Consider the following 19387-nt stretch of genomic DNA (forward strand, 5'->3'; position numbering starts at 1 on the left):
AAACCTTAAACTGTATTGACTTGTTTTGTTGCATTTTATTGTGTATTGCGTTATTTATTTATTTATTTATTTATTTATTTATTTATTTATTCTAAACCATGCAACGTTAGTGCTGAAAACTGTAGTCCTAAATGTATCGAAAGATCTTGCACAGCTGGAGACAGGACGTCATTGTAAGCTTTCACTTCTGCACCACAAAATAGTTTTATGAATATTTCAGAGGCGGCCCTCTAGTGGAGGTAGATGGTATTCTAGTCTTTCTGCGTATCTAATGCATGAACCGTTCCATTTGCGAAGCGTAATAATGCGGTCCCCCCAAAAGTAAAAATAATACCAACAAATACAAATACATTGAGGAAATTAATTGAAATACTAGTTGGAGTTAATTTCAGAATTTCAGTCATATTGCACCATGAAACGCTGGTTTTACAGTCACCATTCCTGAATGGGTTGGACAGCGACAGTGGCCGAGTTTAGAGCTGTAACCTCATTTTAATTATCTCCATTGTAAAGTCCGCGTTTCTTATTGGACGGCCGAGAGCTAGGGGGATTTGAGGAGGTTGACCTATGGGTTTAAACGTTTTTGCAAACGACTCATTCAACAAAACAGCGGACCCCTCATAGCTAATGCACACTTTTAAAACGGATTACTCAGAGCCTTATTTATTCATTCCAGCCAGGCAGAGCAGCAGTAGCCATTGACGTTTTACGTATGAGACGTGGTTTTCTATTTGTGCAGTTCTTCAGCGAGGGATTAGGGCAGATTGGTTCGGTTTGAGCAGCATTAACTGCGGGTGCTTTTGCAACTGCAGTACATCAAAGGTTTACCTCTGCAATGTCAGATCTGCAAGAGACGCTGGATTAGGAAAGGCATTTCATATTTTTTGCATTTACAACAAGAATTCAACGAAACTGTCACGGTCTAAAATTATATATATTTTTTACAAAAAGGTAAGGGTTTACATTTTATTTTTATTAACAAAATATTGGACGCAGAGCTCAAATACATTTGAAATGATCTGGCTTTGACTTTGTTTAAAAGAGAGCCAGGGTACGGTAAAAGGTGCTTTTATTAAAAAAATAAATAAATAAAATTGGAGTGGGCAAATTCTGCAGCCACAGCAGCAAAACTGCAGCCACTTACAAAAACAACCTGTCACAATTGCTGCAACGAAGAGTAGGACATTTCAAGCAAATAGCTGTATCTTGAACAACATATCAATTTATTTTGCAAATAATTTGAGTATATCTCTGATTTAGTGGTTACTTATTTGAATGATGGAATTGGTGGCTTCGTTTTCAATGTTGCTGTTCTTTTTGTTTTCTTTTCTGCTGCAGGTTCCGAAGACTGAATGAAATCGCCCAGTTGTCGCCTTCGGAAACTGTGGTAGTCACAAAGACACAGTGTTGTTTTCACCTCAAGTACAACACTAGCCATTTGGTGAGAGCATAAGGAACGACTGGAGTAATGGCTACTCTTTTAAGAAAAATAGGTCTGATTCGACTTCACGACCGAGACACCGAGGATCCTAAGCATCACCAGGGCTCGTTCAAAGGCAGCAAAAGCAACCAGAAAAACAACACTAAGCACTGCAACACGAGCAGCGATAGCAACAGCATTCTCAATCCCCCCGATACTAAAACGAAGAAATCTGAGCAATCAAATAAGGACAAGCCGCCTGCCAAAGAGAAGCAGACGAACAAGGACATCAAGGAAAAACAGCAAGTGGCAGCAAGCAAAGCGCCCGCCACCCCATTGCAACCACTCGTACCGCACAGGCCGCACTGCACCCAGGTCAGGACTAGGAGGTTGATGAAGGAACTGCAGGAAATTAAAAGGCTTGCTGACAATTTTATAACGGTGGAGCTGGCCGACGACAACCTTTTCGAATGGAATGTCAAGTTGCATCAGGTGGACAGAGACTCTGCTCTATGGCAGGACATGAAGGATACCAACACTGAGTACATCTTGCTCAATATTTCATTCCCCGACAATTTCCCTTTCTCTCCGCCCTTCATGCGGGTGTTGACCCCTCGGCTAGAGAATGGCTACGTACTCGACGGAGGGGCTATCTGCATGGAATTGTTGACCCCCCGCGGCTGGTCCAGCGCATACACGGTGGAAGCAGTAATGAGGCAATTTTCTGCGAGTCTGGTAAAAGGACAGGTAAGGGCCACACGTCTTCTTTACACTGTGACTTTAGCCGTCACCCTCCCGCCCCCTATAACAGGTTCAGGTTAACCAAAAAACTGTGGATTGAATGTAAATTATAACTACAGAACCTTGTTAATGAAAGAATAGTATGATTACAGTACAATAACCTTCATTTCAAAGCTGCAATATGGTGTTAGCAATGCTGACTACTTCCATGATCAATATATATATGATATATATATATCTGATATATATATATATAATATAATTTTATATTACATACCAACCTATTTTAAATATATTATTACAAAATATATTTATAATTTTTATTTCATATTTAAATTATTTAGTACATCCAAAATAATCCTTACGTAATCCTCACATAAGAGGAAAGTGATGGCTGTTAATTAAATTAAAGGTGCTGTTCAGATAGAGGAGGGGGGGGGGGGGTTTATAATTATCTGTTGAGAACACCACGTACCCTCAAACGCTTAACTCGTTAATAAGTGTGAATTTCGGCCGTGTTTGGATGCATTTTAATGATCTAAACAGTGGAGGATCTTAATACCGCCTGCCTAACATTCATAGTCCTTTTTTTTTTTTTTTTTTTTTTTTTTTTTAGTTTAGTAAATGGGTTTATAAATCACCTCAGGAAAAAAAACAGAAACAAAAACAAAACAAAAAAAAAACAGATGGAGTAATACAGCTGTACCTCGTTTTTCCATGAATTTGAGAATCTCAAATTGCAATTACCATGTTTTCCTAGTTGAAGTAATTAAAATGCAGTGATCTATTACACTATTTAAAGGGAACTCATAAATATTAATGTACACCAAAGCTCTGGCTCAAACCAGCAGAGTTCCAGTTTATTTCAGATAAATTATTATTATTAAATTATTATACAGATTATTTGTCACATAATAATAATAAAAATAAAAATATCAGGCAACTGTATTTAAATAGGCCAGCGCTATTCTCAACTATATTATTTATATTAATATAAATTATATTTCAGTGTTTTTTGTACTATGTCCAACCTTACAAACCCTATTTTTTCAGTTCATTTTTGTGCCATTAATGTATTTTAACCTTTTAGTGCATTTTGGACATACAGAAAAGATACATTTTTTTTCTCAATGAATCCTGCCATGATACATGATACCTGTTATAAACAAAGATGTCACATGAACTTACCTTGCCTAGATGGTATCATTAAGAATCACTGCTCCCTCTAGTGGACCCGAACAAAAACTGTTGTCATTTTGTTTTACTATCTTGTTTTACGATCAGACAGTATTCAAACATGGTTTTTTTTGTTTTGTTTTGTTTTTGTTTTTGTTTTGTTTTTTTTGTTTGTTTGTTTTTTTACATACTGCTAATTTAACCTACAATGAACAAAACATCTAGTTTTCCAATCTGATTATGTTAGCAGGCAGAGAACACATCTCAGGAATTAAAGGGTTAACCAGCTGGTTTGAACTAGATTGTGATTTGGAGCTTTGCGAACGAGCATTAGTAATATCTCTCTGAGATATTTTTTCACTTTTTAGATAGATAATAGGTGAGAACTGAAAAATCTAAGAGGGGTGTATTAATAATATATGCACTCTACTAAGCAGCGTTCTCCAATCAGTACCATTAACTTGCAGTGTTTTTTTTTTTTTTTTTTAAAGGCAATGATTTATTGTAATACATCTTTTAAACTGCCCTATTTCCAAGACTTGTATTAATTTACTGCAGTAACAATATATTATTAGAAAATAGGACATTGAATGTTATCTTTTAAATTATATTTAATCACTGTTCCAAATCATTCCACCAGAAAATACGTGAATACAGTATTCATTTATGCAAATAAGTTTTTTTCTACTTGATGATTTTAAGTACTAAACTTAGACAAATAGACAAATCTGCACTCAGATCCTCATTAAAAATAAAACGTTACAGATACTTTTATTCTTTTACATGTTTTACATTTTTTAAGAGGTAGATAAACAGTTCACTTTTGTGTACGAGGTACTTAAACTGAAGAACACGTCCATGTAAGTAAAGATTTTGTTTTAGTACTGAGGTAGTATTTAGGCGTTTGGAACTAACCATCACACATCTTTCTTAAAACAGTGTATGTCTCAAATTAGTACCAGCGTAATCGGCAAATACATAATTTAAAATATGATATAATGATTTTTTTTATTATTATTATTATTCCTAAACAAAATTAAGAGCACCCTGAGAAACCACAGGAGACTCCTTCAAGAGTTTAACGTGGTTTACGCAATGTACAGAAGTCACAGCGTAATCACGTACCCACTGCACTCTGCTACAAATACTGTATCCCAATTAAACGGCATGAATGGCATTGGGATGAACCGTCACCCGGAGTTATATCCTGATTATCAGTATCCCGAATAGGCAGCACCAATTATAGTCAGTCTCTGTCTGTGCAGTATGTCTGGTGTTTTAATGTTGCCTTGAGAAGTGTTGAACTGGGATTGTTTTCCTGTTACCAATTGCTGCTTTTCAAACGAGTTGCATGTTTTTTTGTCTCTACCTTCGTTCACGTGACCTCTTGAAGTAACTATCTGGATGCAACAATCAGTAAATTGTATTCATTATTAGCTTCAAAAAATACCATTAATGTATACGGAATCACAGGAATGTTATCAAATCCGTAAGGGTAGTTGGTTGATTTCTTGCATGTGATTTGTCATATTTTACTTTAAATATAATGCAGATTTAACATTTATTTTAAGAATAACACACTGGATTCGAAGTTTCTGTTGCTTCCTGGTACCAAATCACTTCCTATCTTATTGATCAGATTTTCATCATAAAAAGTGAAAAGGTACCAGGAATCTATAGCGCTGAATTTGGAAAATCTGAAAAAAATCAGAAAAGAAACAAGCAAAGTACCCAAAGATCTTCATCTTAACCTCTTCATCCTGTCTGTTTTACCAGTATTTTTAATTTATAATGTATTTACAAGATTCCTTTAGTTACTTGTCCTCAGCATGGCTAAATAGCATGTAATTATTTTAAATAAAACTGATCAGGCAAGTAAAATGAATGTAAAAGGGCAAAATGACTGAATTATTGTAATTATCAGCAGTGTCTCAGCACAGTGAAAAAATATAAAAATAATTAAAGGCTGCAGTCCCGTAGTTCTCACTTAAGTATTGTCTTCTATAAAATAAAAATAAAAACTGTTGAAACTTGTTCCGTATTCCATCAGAGTCATGTTTGTTGAAACCTAGCATGGCCCAATGAACAAGTGATAGCATAGCTGATATACATAAAACATTCATTCTAGCGGTTGACATGCTGGAGAAGTCTTGTAAACAGCTTAAATATAAAGAAGACAAAATACAGCAACTGGTGTTTGTGCGAGGGTGAATGGTATTGGTAGTATTCAGCAGTTAATATGGAGAATGCTTATTATGTGCACGTCACAAGTCAGCTGCATTCTCTCTAGGTCTTCATGAAATCAGAAGGAAAATGAAAGACAGCACTAAAGCCATTTTTAAGATATTTCTGCCAGTTATCTGAAAAAAAAAAAAAAATGTGTGCCAATAACCATTCAGATACAACAGTCTGAAGAGCCATCCCCACTGGGTTCAGGTTAAGAAACACAAGCTGGTGTAAGACTACCTATATATGCAAATACTAGTCTATAAAATGACTGTTTTTGTCATTTTACCATCTTTTGTTTTAGTTTTAGTAATCTTACATACTCCAAACCCAATCCTTAAAATGGTTGAAGACAATACTTTTTCTTAATAATTGCATTTGTTTTCCCTCTCTTTTGGTACAGGGCCGGATCTGCAGGAAAGCCGGTAAGTCCAAGAAATCTTTCAGCCGTAAAGATGCAGAGGCCACCTTTAAGAGTCTGGTGAAAACCCACGAGAAGTACGGCTGGGTGTCCCCTCCTGTGTCTGATGGCTGATGCAGCAGTCTTTTTACCTTTCACAAGACTCAGAAACCTACCATCGTCCTCAATGCTGCGCATCTCCCATCCTTTCTACTTTTAGTACTTTCATCTAGGTGCCTTGGGGCACATGGTGACATTTAACTTATTCATGAGCAGATGTGTTTACAGCTAAATCTCGCCTAGTGGATTGTGTTTCAGAACTGGATATGGCTCATCGGAACCGATAGCCCTGCTAATGTCAAGTTTGTTCCCATTCCTTCCACGTGACCCACATCATCTTGTGTGCAGTCACTCTCCCTCAATGCCAGCAACGTACTACACTGACTGGCATCAGCATTTCCATCCATCGCTGCTCCTGTCATTAAAATGCAAATGAAGCTGTTAATATTTGATAGATAGGCAGTGCATCTGAGTTCACTTTTTGCTGTGCTATTTTTCACAAGTCACTGCAACTTGAAGATTGTAATTTATGTGGAGCTGTGCTCTGTCTGTATGTATGTCTGTCTCTCTCTCTCTCTCTCTCTCTCTCTCTCTCTCTCTCTCTCTCTCTCTCTCACTCGCTCGCTCGCTCTATCTTGTGTGGCTAAATTTAGGTTTCACTGTGTTGTGTAGATGGCCATTGATTTCCTATGACAAAAAAATATGTTGCTTTTGTGAAGGTATTGTAAAGATAAAACCCAATTACAGATTATTATGGCTGTTTATTGATTCTATCATCTATTTTGGGAAAGACAAGTAGTGTGTTTTGCTGATGCTTTGGATACCAGATGTCTGCATTGAAGTGACCTGAGTGACCTGAGCAACATTAAAATAGTATAAATTAAAACCACTGACAACAGAAATATTGTGGATGAAGTTAAAAGACTCAGGTCAGAGATTGATAAAGACCAACTTTGGATGCCTGTATTCATTTAAAAAAAGTTAGTAAGAAGTATTTTGCATTGGTTTATCTGCAGTGACCATTGTTGTGTAAAATTATGAAACAGAGTTGCTCTGAGGATATGCATTCCATAAACCTCTGCTAATCCACACTATTAACTTGAATTCAAGACTGAAGGAGAAACCATGACAATGACTAAGATGCTACTGTCACCTAAGGCTATAATACTGCATGTTTCCAATGTTCACAACATACTGTCGCACAAATGTTGAAGCCACTGTATTTACCTTCTAATATGAAAACTATATAAATAAGTACCTGGGTTTCTTACAGTACAGGTAAAGCCCAAGCAGGATCAATTACTGTATTTTATGGCTGAAGGTTTTCAAGGCTCCAAAAGTGTCCTTTGGTTGAAGAATCAATAAAGAAATGGCTCATTGAATTACTCAGGTCGCTCTATGTACTATGTCGCTCACTATATGTCACTAGAAGTGAGTTGAAAGAGATTTGAAATGTTTCCTTTTTTATGTCCATCAGTAGCAGACCAAGATTAGACCATTTTGAACTGGTATTCTGTCAGCACCAGTTCAGACTGCAGGCTGGCAGAAATTGGTCTTTCCAAATTTTCTAAATCGAAGAAGGGACCGATGTCTGACAATCAGTTCAAGATTGTATTGTAGATTGTGAATGGCACTGGCAGCAGCCAGTCACTGATTGATATTGAAATGAGAGGATATCTACATTTAGAGCTCAGTTTAATGGTGCTGATGGAAATGTAGCATCAGCGAATACTGATCTGGACAATACAGGTAATGCTATCAAAGGATATGTTTTGTTTACAAGTAGTTAAACAAAAAGTTACACCTTCAACTAACCTACAGCTGTCTTAACAATTGACTTCCATAACGTCTGTCAACAAACTACCTGACTGATTTAATGGTACAAAATTAAGAATAACCTATTGGTAACAATTAGGATTCAATTCCTGTCATGATTAATTACTATTCTAATAACTGAGGAACTTGGAATTGTTTTCTGCATTGATTTCTTTGTTAATCCATTTGGCCAGTAAATAATAAGGCCACTGATTATCTAATCAGACAAAACATGAAGCTCCAATCGTTGTATTTCTGCACTGGCATTACTGAATAGGGAGGGAATGTCCAACCCTTACAGTAATTTTAGGAGAAACGCAAACAAGGAAACAGCACTGCTGCCTCAATGAATACCGAATGCTTGCATTGCAGTACTGTACTGTACTTTACTGTACTGTGTATGACTTCCAACTCACCCAATGTATTTATACACTCCTGTGTATTTATTATAATGCCTGTAGTTGCATTCATTATGTTGCAGAATTGTGATTTAGTATGACCCAAACCCTAAAGCTCAGTGGCTTACATTGTACAAAAAGAACAGTACATACTTAAGTGAATAAAACCCTCTAAATCCTCCTTCCTTAGTACAATAGGGCACAAATACAAAGAGAGTTTGCATAGTTTATATCAAGGAGACAGAGCCACCTCTCTACCTTCCTTCATACCATTGATGGGTGATCACTCATGAAAGCAGCAGGACATTCTTATTTATGTCACTAAAATAAACACCAAATGGAATGAAATTCTATTCAATTCGAAGGTCAGATGTTTTGTGGTTGTCACTAGAAAGAGCAGGCAGGTTTGTGTGGCAGAGGGTTCCATTGTCTCAAGGCATTACCAATTAGGCGACCATCCATTGCCCCTTCACATGATGTTACAGTGGGGCGACTGCACATTTGATGTATGCCTAAGCTAGTCTTGAACCATTGTTTCTTCAGTCTAGTGTAGCGCTTTAGCAAATTTACAGGAGGTTACTAAAAGATTTTGTAAGCATGAATTAATTTGTCAGCCTATAATAACTGTAGAGTCTGTTACACCAATTTGTTCATGGATAGAGTTTTGGTAGCTTAAAAATATATATGAATTAAGTGTTGGCATCATCATCTGGTATCTAAATGCACATTCTGCGGAAAACCACTGATTGTGTTTTTTTGGGGTTTTTTTTTGTTTTTTTTTCTTCTCATTTGTACAGCCAGTCATTTCAAAGTGTTTTTTATGTGATTTTAAGAACCTGTGTTAGGGAATATTATAATAAATTTAATTATAAGAAGTCAAAATATCAAAATTGGCTGCTTGCTGAATTATGAACATACAATTTGTGATAGATTTTAGAATGATAGTTTGCAGAAAAAGAAAAAAAAAAATTAAAGTAATTGTCCAAACAAGTGAGATGATTTTGTTATCTTGTAGTGGCATGTGATCTCAGTGATTATTCTTTTCTGGTTTCAAAAAAAAAAAAAAAAAAAAAAAAAAAAAATTCAGCAGTTTTTTTTTTTATTATTATTATTATTATTATTATTTTTTTTTTTTATTGTCCTGAGCTGTGTTCTGTCATGTTGTATTTTATGACCTTTTGTGTTTTAATTTATTTGTGGTTTGCCAAAATGAACTTTTTGACACATCAACTGATAGTAAAGAAGGAAATTAATTATATGTACCTGTACCTGACTGTAGTGCTGAAATGAAACAGGGTTGTGCAATAAAGTCATAGGCATATACATGACTGGTAAAAAGTACACAATTATTTCAGTTTTATTTTGGGTGTTATTAGTGATTTTGTCTCTTCATGAACTTCATGGAACCAGGCCAAGTTTACAGCAGAGTTTAAAAGTGGTGAAAAAAAGAAAGAAAAAGTTACCTACATTTTCAGAATAAAACACAGTATTGCCAGCAGTATTTACCTTTTCCCCTTGTGGAACTGCATACCCTCCAACGTACTGATCTGGCCGGTACAATGCCGGCTGCCTTACTTTGGTACCAGATCCCAAATCCAATTTGACAGTGTGAACCGAAGTTTGAAACCCACTCTGTCCCATCCATCTGCAGCCAGACAGTAGACAGTACATTCCAGAACAGTACCATTCAGTACCAGGCGCTCAGCTTCCAGTATTGCTCAGAAGAATATAGTCAGCTCTCGCATGTCTGACCCTATACATGTTTTACTTCAGTGACGGTTAAATGTGTTTGACGTATATCTGATTATTTCATTTTGGCCTGTTCCAACCCGTCTGTCTTTTTTTGTTCCTTGAAAAACGGACCATATCAAAAATACATATCTGAAAGGACTGTGTTTTTAAAAAAGTAGGCTTCCATTTAGATGTCCTTTATTGGTTTTGTTGGTACAGTACTATATTTTGTAACAGAAGTAGTATTTTAATTCAGAACGATATGATTCTGAAAATATCACGTTACGTTAACTGTAATACAGTACATAATATTAAATCTGGTACGTATTTAAAATATCCTGTTAACTACCCAATGGCAAAATAAAATCTAAATGTTAGCCATGCACGGAACTGTGTAAAACGTATAAGGCAGCGCAATTTAGCAAAACCAAAAGGTTAAAAAAAATAAAATAAAAGTTTCCACAATTAAAACAGAATCCAAAGTCAGTATTCTAAATTGCAGAATATAGTGCTCGATAAGGCCCTAATATAACAGTTCACTCAGTGGCACTGGAACAATTTTTAAAATGGGGGTGCTGAAAGCCATTGAACAAAACTGTAACCCCTTAATATGATGGAAGCCATGCAGAGCCAAGGGGGTTCTCCTGCACCCCCAGCACCCTTGAGTTCACTTGCAAATAAAAATGCACAAAAGCATATAAGACAGACTGATTTGGTATTAGAGAGATTTTTTTTTTTTTTTTTTTTTTTTTTTTTTAAATGTGGTCTGTGACGGATATTCAGATAAATGTAACATTGAAGATGAGCTTTGTATCGTAAAACTGGTGACAGAGTCAGAAATCGCGTGTGACGGGTAAGTGCATTCATTTGTTACGTATATATAATGGGGATTGATTTTATTCTTAATACAAGGGTGTTAAAACACGACAGACATGTATCTGGGTAACAGATATCCGAGTGCTAAATGTAGTCAGATTTCTAGATTATATTTTCTTTACTAATAAAACTGACCTTTACCTATCCCGCAAAGTTAAGTATAGGATAGGCTTTTCAGCATAATATAATTTGGGAGTGAGATTTTGTTTTTGTCCAACGTCCTTTCTAGGTTGTACATTTCGGGGGCGGGGGGGGGGGTGGGGTGGGTAGCTGAGAGAGTCACTTTGCACTTTGCACGTTCACTTCATCGTATGGGTGAGTGTGCCAAAGCCGTCGCAAGGGCAATATTGCAGAATGACTGGAATGCTACAAGGCTAAGCCGAGAGGTTGCCTTGTGCAGTACCATATGGAACCCCAGTAACATGGGCTAAAAAACTGAGGGAGAAACTCACCTCTATGCCTGTGTTATAAGTGTCAGCCCTGGAATAAAGCCTGAAAAGTTGCCATGCCCCTGGTGGAATGGGTAATGAGCTTTTCTGCAGGGGTTATGTTGGCCAGCTCTGACTGTGTCTATCCATTTGGACAGCCTCTGCTTATACAATAGAAGACAAACCCCATAGCAGACAAAAAATTGTTCGGACTGCCTCCAACTTTTTATTATTGTCAACATAATGCACTGGGCAGAGCATGTGGAGCTGTTGCTCTCTGTCAGACTGTCGAGATCGTTTACAGTAAAAAGGCAGGATTGGTACAGAATGTAACCTTTGTCCAGGCTTTTGCAATGGAGAATGCCTGAACCTCACTCACCTGCTGTGCGAAGGTGATAGCAAACAAGAAAGCTGCTTTGAGCAAAAAAATATTTCAGCTCAGCTGAATGCATGGGCTCAAATGGAGGCTTTGTGAGTGTATTAAGCACATTTAACCTCCAGTGAGGAACAAAGTCCTTCATAGGCGGCCGAAGCCAGTGAGCCCCTTTCAAACATTGCCTCGCCAGGAAGTGAGCTCCTGGGGAGGCAAAGTCAGTTTTGACATGGCAAGCTGAAATACTGTATTCTTTTGAATTTAAGACACAACCCAAATTTCCCACCCTCAATTTGAGGAAAAAATTAAAACATAAAATAAATATTCATTTTCAAAGATACATCCTCAATGACGCATATGGAGGCAGTTTCCGTCTGCTGTCACACAGAGCATTACAGTTATGTGTTGGTTCTCATTTCCAGTCGTGATTGCTCACACCTGTTTTGTGAACTGTGGTATTGCTTGGCATGTCTAAAAATATGGGGGTCTGATCAGCATTTCCCATCTGTCCAAGCTGGTACTGTTTGTTAGAAATGCTGTATTTGTAAAACTTCTCTTTGGATTCCTCAGGAGGCTAATGACACTTTTTTGAAAATGGCTGCCTGCATGTCACGGATGATTTGAGATCAGGCCGTAACGTTTTGCTTTGTCTTTTCTTGGCAGTAAGTCACGTTGCTGCTTGTGTATTCGAGGAGTGACATCTTTGTTAATACATGCATCACTATACTACACTCAAATTTAAGACACAGAAGAAAAAAGGGTTTTAAAAATGTGTCTTAAATTCAAAGGAATACGGTAGCTGCCAGACAGACCTTTAACATGGAGAGGGATTTCCTCTCATCAATATGATCATGCAAAAACTGAATCAGGTAAAAGGTAGTGGGGTCAAACCCACGAGGAGGGCACAAGGTCTCAAAGACACCCCACTTGTACCTGTACTGGGAATGTGTGGATGCTGCTCTGGCATTTTGTAGTGTGTCAATACTCTATTGGACACCCAGACGGCTCAAATGCAACCCTTCAGGGTCCAGACCCAGAGCTACAGGCTCAATTGGTCGGTATGCCATAAAGTCCCCTGTGCCTGATTGTGCAGGTTGCTTTGCTTGGGAAGTCTCCACGGCCAATAAGGAGCACCTTGACTCAGTCCTGCCTGATTTTCTCCAGATGGTGGGAAGGCATACAACAGTTGCCTCGGCCACTGGTGTGCCAAGGCATCTACTGCCAGTGGGTCCCAACCTCCTATTATGGAGAACCACAGGGGACAGTTGGTTGATTCTTGGGAGGCAAAGGCATCTACCTCTGCTCTCCTGAACCTTGTGTGCCCAGAGCAAAAGCTTGTGGGCCACGCGATGGAGACAGAGGCCGCCCTGGTGGTAGATGTAAGACACCACTGTCTGCAAGGCCAGGTAAACTGCCTGCAGCTACAAAACATTGATTTGGAGACGCTGCCAAGGAGGGTTCCGCACACCTTGTGCCCCCCTGCCATTTCACACAGCGCCCCATCCTGGGCTGGATGCGTCCGTGTTGACGACCTCCCTTCTGGTGACACTGCCCAACACTATGCTGAGGTGTAGATGAGCAAGCTGTTTCTACCAAGAGAGTGCCTTCAGACAGTGGCGAGACACTGCCAATAGGCAGTCGCGGTTCAATGCGGTCTAAAAAATCCTGCTGTTAAACCAGGCCTGCAGAGGGTCCATGTGCAGGAGGCCCAATGAAAGGGTCTGGGAAGCTGCTCCCCACAAGCCCAGAAGTTTCTGGAATGTCACTACTATGAGTGCTCTATTGTGCTGAAAGAGCTCTAAACAGGCAGCTATTCTCTGCACTCTGCTATCTAACAGAGTGGACATCATGGACCTGCAGCCCAAGGACACTCTTCGATAGGAGGCCGTAGCAGTTGCAAAATTGCAGTTGCCCTTTTATCAGCATCAGAAGCTCTGCTTACAGGGAGAGCTTAACTGCAGGGGATGCGCTGTCAGAGTCCTCCTGTGGCCAATCTGCGCTTGTAGCCCTCTGGGACCCCAGGCTTTTCCATTTGCTCGAGTCCTCCGTTTAGAGGAGAGGGAGGAAGACTACTACTGGGCTACTTTCCTGGGTGCGTCATTCAGTCTTCCTTGGCATACAGCCATGGGGTTAGGAGTTAGCCACCTGCCTAACAGAGAGTGATATGGAAAAGCACTGCAGAACTAAGGGATACAGAGCGCTCTGTATAGCTGCGGGAGAGATGTTTCTCCAGCGTGCTCTTAGAGAAATGTGCACAAAATTGTGGTTCACCAGTGCCTCCTTGGCATGCTCTGGCCCTAGGCAGGAAGAGCATCTGCCGTGCAACTGGCTTGGATGTGTTGCAGGGATAAAAACCCAGGCATGATGCAAGCAAGCAAGCAAGCAATGCAGTGTACACATACAGATGTGCAGGTGCTGCCTCAGTCTGCTTATAGATAGCAACCCGGTGGATCAAGACCCGAACAAGACCGGTGTGGTACTGGACCAAGGGCATGAGCACCGGTCGGTAGCAGGCTGTGTAGGATCAGTGTAGACTATTTGTACGGTATGGTATCTGGTCGGAACTGGGACGGTTCAGTACTGGGTCGGTACAGTAAGGGCATGGTACCGGGTCAGTATTTGTGCGGTAACCTCAGTGCTGGCTTGGTACCTAGTCAGGAACGGAGTGGGTTTTTGATCGGTTCGCAGGTTCCGCGTGTAGCAATGTACAGAGATGCCCACCTGTACAAGCCATTGGCAAAACCATTCAGTCAGGAGTCAAATGACAGTGAGGGAAGCCTGCTTGTTAGAATAAACTAACAGCCTTTGTAATGGTGATGCTAAAGCTGTCACCAAAATGGCATCTAGATACAAAATGTCTCATAATTTTAGCCAAAGCCAAAATGATAAATAAATAACTCCGGGGAAGAGAGCACAAAGTCAGACCACTTATGTTGCTTGATCCCTGGGAAGGAAGCCGCAGTAGGACATAACAAACAAAGGCTGTAGTACACAAATACTCGTAATTAGTAAAACAAATACAGCAATTATTTTTAATATCACATATAATTTGTGTGAAAACACAATAAATGCTAAATATATAGCAGAAAAGTAACAGGTTCTTATCTGAACCAGCTCTCCTGTCCAGTCAGTTCTTGATAGGAAAAATGGTGTTGAGGACTGCAGTGCTTTTGCAGTGGTGGCCATGATTGTGTGACAGGCTCTGTGAGCAGCTTCTTATTCAGGTTTGGGGTCTTTAAGAGTAAATACCACTCAGAATGATTGCAAACGGTATCATTTATTATGGGAAATATAACTTTAACAAAGCAGTTACAGTGACAGTTGACACAACTTTAAAAACACACAAAAATCTAAAGAATACCTCTGACAATAACAATCCCACCAGTTTCAGTTTTCGGCAGGTTTAAGAGTGGCGTAACTCCATTCTTTAAAATACTGTATGTGTTTGTGTATCAGCGATAAAACATTCCTGAAAATATACACCCATGTGTCTACAGCCACAAAACAGTAAATAGCATAATCAAAAGAAAACCATTTAGATATAAACTTTTAACCTTCAGGAATCAAAAACAGAACAGCTGTTTGTATATAATGTAATAAGCAATGTTACATAAATATCTTGATATCCAACAGCAGCAACTTGGGAGGAGTAAAATAGGGTTGTTCTCTGCTGTCGCTGGGCACCAAAAAAGCCATAAAACCTCTGAAATGATTTACCTACCCAACATATTGCATATCCACATATACATGAAATGTAATTGAATAGATAAGTAAATTACAAGCACACACAGCCTGTCATCACATAATATTATACAGTTAATTTTGTACATGCAATTTATAGTATCCCTTTAAATCTGAATATTGACACACAAGTATACATAGGACAGTTTAGGTGATGACAGGCTCTAACATGGTAATCCAATTTATTAGCAACAGTCTTCAATGAATTTCTCGTGCAATCTGGAAGTGGAATACCACTGTTAGCCATCATCATAACCTTCATAAGTTTTCTATAAAATGTGGCAAAAACATAAACTGATGCTGTACACTTGTCAATATTAGTAAACAGGTTAGAGCCTTTTTTCAGTGTGTGCAAATATATTATAATAAAATAACATTCATCACCCTGCAGCTATCCATTTCCAATATACCAGTATCCTCAGTTATGGTCCTCAACCCGTTTCTGTTCAGCACTATGCTTTTCGATTGCTTAATACCAATGTACAAGGTTAATAATACCCGTGATTGCCTGTGGTATAACCTTTTTTGATTGTCACTAAAGATATTGCTACCTTGTTGGGCTAGTAATTATCCAGTCATTTAATAACAACAGAAGAGAGTACTCATTATCTTAAGTGCAGTAAAGAGTTTTAATCTGTTAAGACTTTAAATGAAGCCCCATCTGCATCATGTACAGTAATCCCCACTGCACATGTCAGAGATAAGAAGGGATACTGACCAATACTGTGTTGGCCAATAAGATTATGCATGTAGTCCTTTTTATAGTACTTTTGCACTTTCCCAGGCTTTTCTCATGAGTATACAATTGTTATACAAGTTGCTTTACTATACAGTGCTTTACAATCATAGTATCCTTCAAGATAATTATTTCACTCAACACCGCTGACATAAAGAACAGGATGGATTTTATGCATTCTCCTATAAGTTGTGTTCAGAATGCCTGTTCATGTAAGTTAAATATGACAGTTTAAAGCATGTTCAATATGGAAATAAATGGAATATGAACTGGTGTAATCACAGAAAGACTGACTATTATCATTTGTTGACCTTTCTAGATACAAGAAGTCATGTTTTATCATTAGAGCACAGTTGAAAATAGGGCCTGGTGAGGGGAACAGAAGATTTGTTTTTTTAAAATTACCCAGTCCAGAATTTTATTGACCGATGTTAGAATTCATCCATTCGTCCTGAGTTTTGCAACCTTTTCTTTAAAAAGGCTTTGAAGAAGGCAGGACCTTTACCATCTCATCCACATGGTGCCACCTCTTACAGCAGTGCCTCCTAAAATCTTGCTGGAGTACCCCCTACTGTGCAACCAACCAACACCACCTTCTGATTTTCCATAGAAGTCCCCCATCCATGTACTTACTAGCCAGGCACAACCAATTAGATTCTCATATAGAACTCATCCTTATTGATCGACTGGTCATGCTCATTGTAGTAAACTATCAATATTTTAAAGCACAGCTCTTCTGGGAAGCAGAGTTATTGTGAGACATTTTAACAGAGGACAGAGAAAATCAAGTGACATATCCCCAGGCAGTGATATCTCTAAATTTCAAATCTCCAGAGTCTCTCTCTATATAAAGAGGAAAGTGCTTTAACAGAGTAGCAAACTATCAGGTGCACTAAGCTTTTTCCCCAGTGCAAATCTTTTTGTAAATAAAATAACTGGTAATGTTACAATTCTAGAAGAAACTAAATAATGCAATAAACAGGAACTCTTAACAAAGGTTATTTTCTAGTTTGTTAGTAACATTCCTATTATAAATTAAAATGGTACATATGGGAAAATCCTATTGAGTCTGATCCTTGTTTTTTTCTCACGAAAAAAAAAAAAAAAAGATTTGTAGAATGTAGCAAAATAAGTTTTCTTGAACATCGCTACAGAAACGGCAAAAGTAGAAACCATCTCATAAGATTATACTTATGACAGAGATGTTTGCACCATTCGTGTTAAGCCATTTCAAAAAGCTCCCTGTGACCATACAAGGACATCAACAGCAGAGAGAGAGATATCTGGATCATGCATGTAGTTGCAGATGGTGGGGAGGAGTTTTTGCATTAGCTTCGAGGCTTTTGGTGCAATTGAATGCCAGTAGTCGCTTATCCTTATAAAAGTTAACCATACAGTAAAATGCGAAGCAAAGTGTAATACACCATAGTGAAGGCATGACAAAAGCATAAATGAAGTATAGAAAGCATCAAACAAGCTTAGCAAACCATGGTAAACTATCATAAATGGTCAGTACAACAACAGAACCATGGTAAAACTCATAATTACATGCAAAACTTTTATAAGGGTAGTCCTACGTACATATCAGACAGGTGGAAATATGGTGGTATAGTGGATTTAATTGTGCTTTACATTTACAGTATATATATATATATATATATATATATATATATATATATATATATATATATGTTTGACTTGTACTTTACCAATACACAGAATACCATTCTGCAGCCCTATCAATGTCTCAGCTGAAAGAATGTTGAATGATAATAAACTTTTGTGAAAGTACAAAAATGTTATGCTGCGTTTTGATGATTACATTATGTCATATCTTGTGTGAGAAAGCTGCTCTCACTACCGTTCGTTTGCACTTTAAAAATGAGAACCAACACAAAGAAATACAGGTGTAAGCGCTGACGCGCACTTTTTAATAATACAAAATAAACACCTAGCTCCTTTGGAGCGCTAACTAAACTTCCGGGAACAACCCTGACTATAAAAGTGGGACGGCTAAGCCATTTCTCTACAGCACAAAAAAACCCCAAAAAACAGAAACGCAGTTTAACAAATTACACATGAGTACTCCCTACAGTGACTGCTAACTGCTAACTGCTAACTGCTAACTGCTAGCACCCAGCACCCTTTCACTCGGCAGTCCTGAATTAACAAACTGTGAGGTTATATATGCCCCACAATAACAAGTATGAGCAGCTGGCTCTAATTTACAATTATTTTGCCAACTGCCAAAACAATTAGCAATTAAATAAAACAATTAACAAATACAGGTGTTTGGCAGGGAGGATTTAACCCCCTCCCTGTTTTGCTAAACTTGACAGAAATGCACACTGTGATGCACACTTCTTAAGGCAGCGTTTAAGTCTGATTGGTTCTAGTTTTTATTGCAAATAAAGGTACAATCAGGAAATTGCTTTTTGAAAAGTCTGCAATGATTCCTATTTTAGTTACCAATTTTTCATTTACTTACCTTTTTTTTCCAATATATTGTAATCATTCTTGTGTGCCCTATTGCATTTATTCAAATATTGTGTTTTTTAACTTTGATTTTCTCTGAGCTGTTCTACTTGCCTGCCATAGATATGTGTAATCCATGCTAGGTCAGTTATAGTGTCATTATAGAATTAAGAGTCAGCACTATAGAATGAAGGGATGTCACAGTACACCGTGGTTTACATTGCAACGGTTTTGATACCGTGCCCATTTTTCCATACCGGCGTTAGAGTTCACGGTTTACTGTGGTATGCAGGAGTAGTTAATGCGATTCTGTCCCTACTTGCTCTTAATTGGTGCTTGTTGCTTTTGAACTCGATCATTTAAAAAAAAAAAAAAAAAAAAAAACAATGAGAGCCATTGCCGATTAAACAAGATCTGCTGTGGTTAAAGATAAATACTTGTTTAAAATTAATTCATTAAACAAAAGAAAATGTTGGATGGAAGTGAATGCTGCGGAAACACAGAAACAGACCTCTCCATCCTGCAAAGCAGATAAATAAATGGCGTTTTTTTTTTTTTTTTTTTTTGGTTTGAAAAAAGTTAACATGGCTTAGAAACTGAAGATGGAAAACCAGTGTGCAGGCCAGGATCACCTGTTACTGTACAGCAAAGCAAAGCTCAAGTGTGTAAATGAGTTGGTTGGTAAGCTATTCTTAGTATTATTGCATTATATACAATGAGAAAACAACAAACCTTCAAATTCAAGATAGAGGGGTTTTAAAACTGGCCGTATGTATTGTGGAGTACTTGGC

At 38.1% G+C, this 19387-nt stretch overlaps 1 protein-coding gene across 1 annotated transcript; it reads left to right on the plus strand.

Annotated features, from left to right (window-relative positions):
• Positions 1-572: 572 nt before the first annotated feature.
• On the plus strand, positions 573-9303 carry ube2ql1 (ubiquitin-conjugating enzyme E2Q family-like 1). Its single transcript, XM_041248456.1, has 3 exons — positions 573-951; positions 1339-2167; positions 5967-9303. The coding sequence occupies exons 2-3, from the start codon at positions 1469-1471 to the stop codon at positions 6096-6098; spliced, it is 831 nt and encodes a 276-aa protein (XP_041104390.1). The 5' UTR covers positions 573-951; positions 1339-1468; the 3' UTR covers positions 6099-9303.
• The last annotated feature ends 10084 nt before the right edge of the window (positions 9304-19387 follow it).

Source organism: Polyodon spathula, chromosome 4 (assembly GCF_017654505.1).
Source record: "Polyodon spathula isolate WHYD16114869_AA chromosome 4, ASM1765450v1, whole genome shotgun sequence".
Classification (NCBI taxonomy): Eukaryota; Metazoa; Chordata; class Actinopteri; order Acipenseriformes; family Polyodontidae; genus Polyodon; species Polyodon spathula.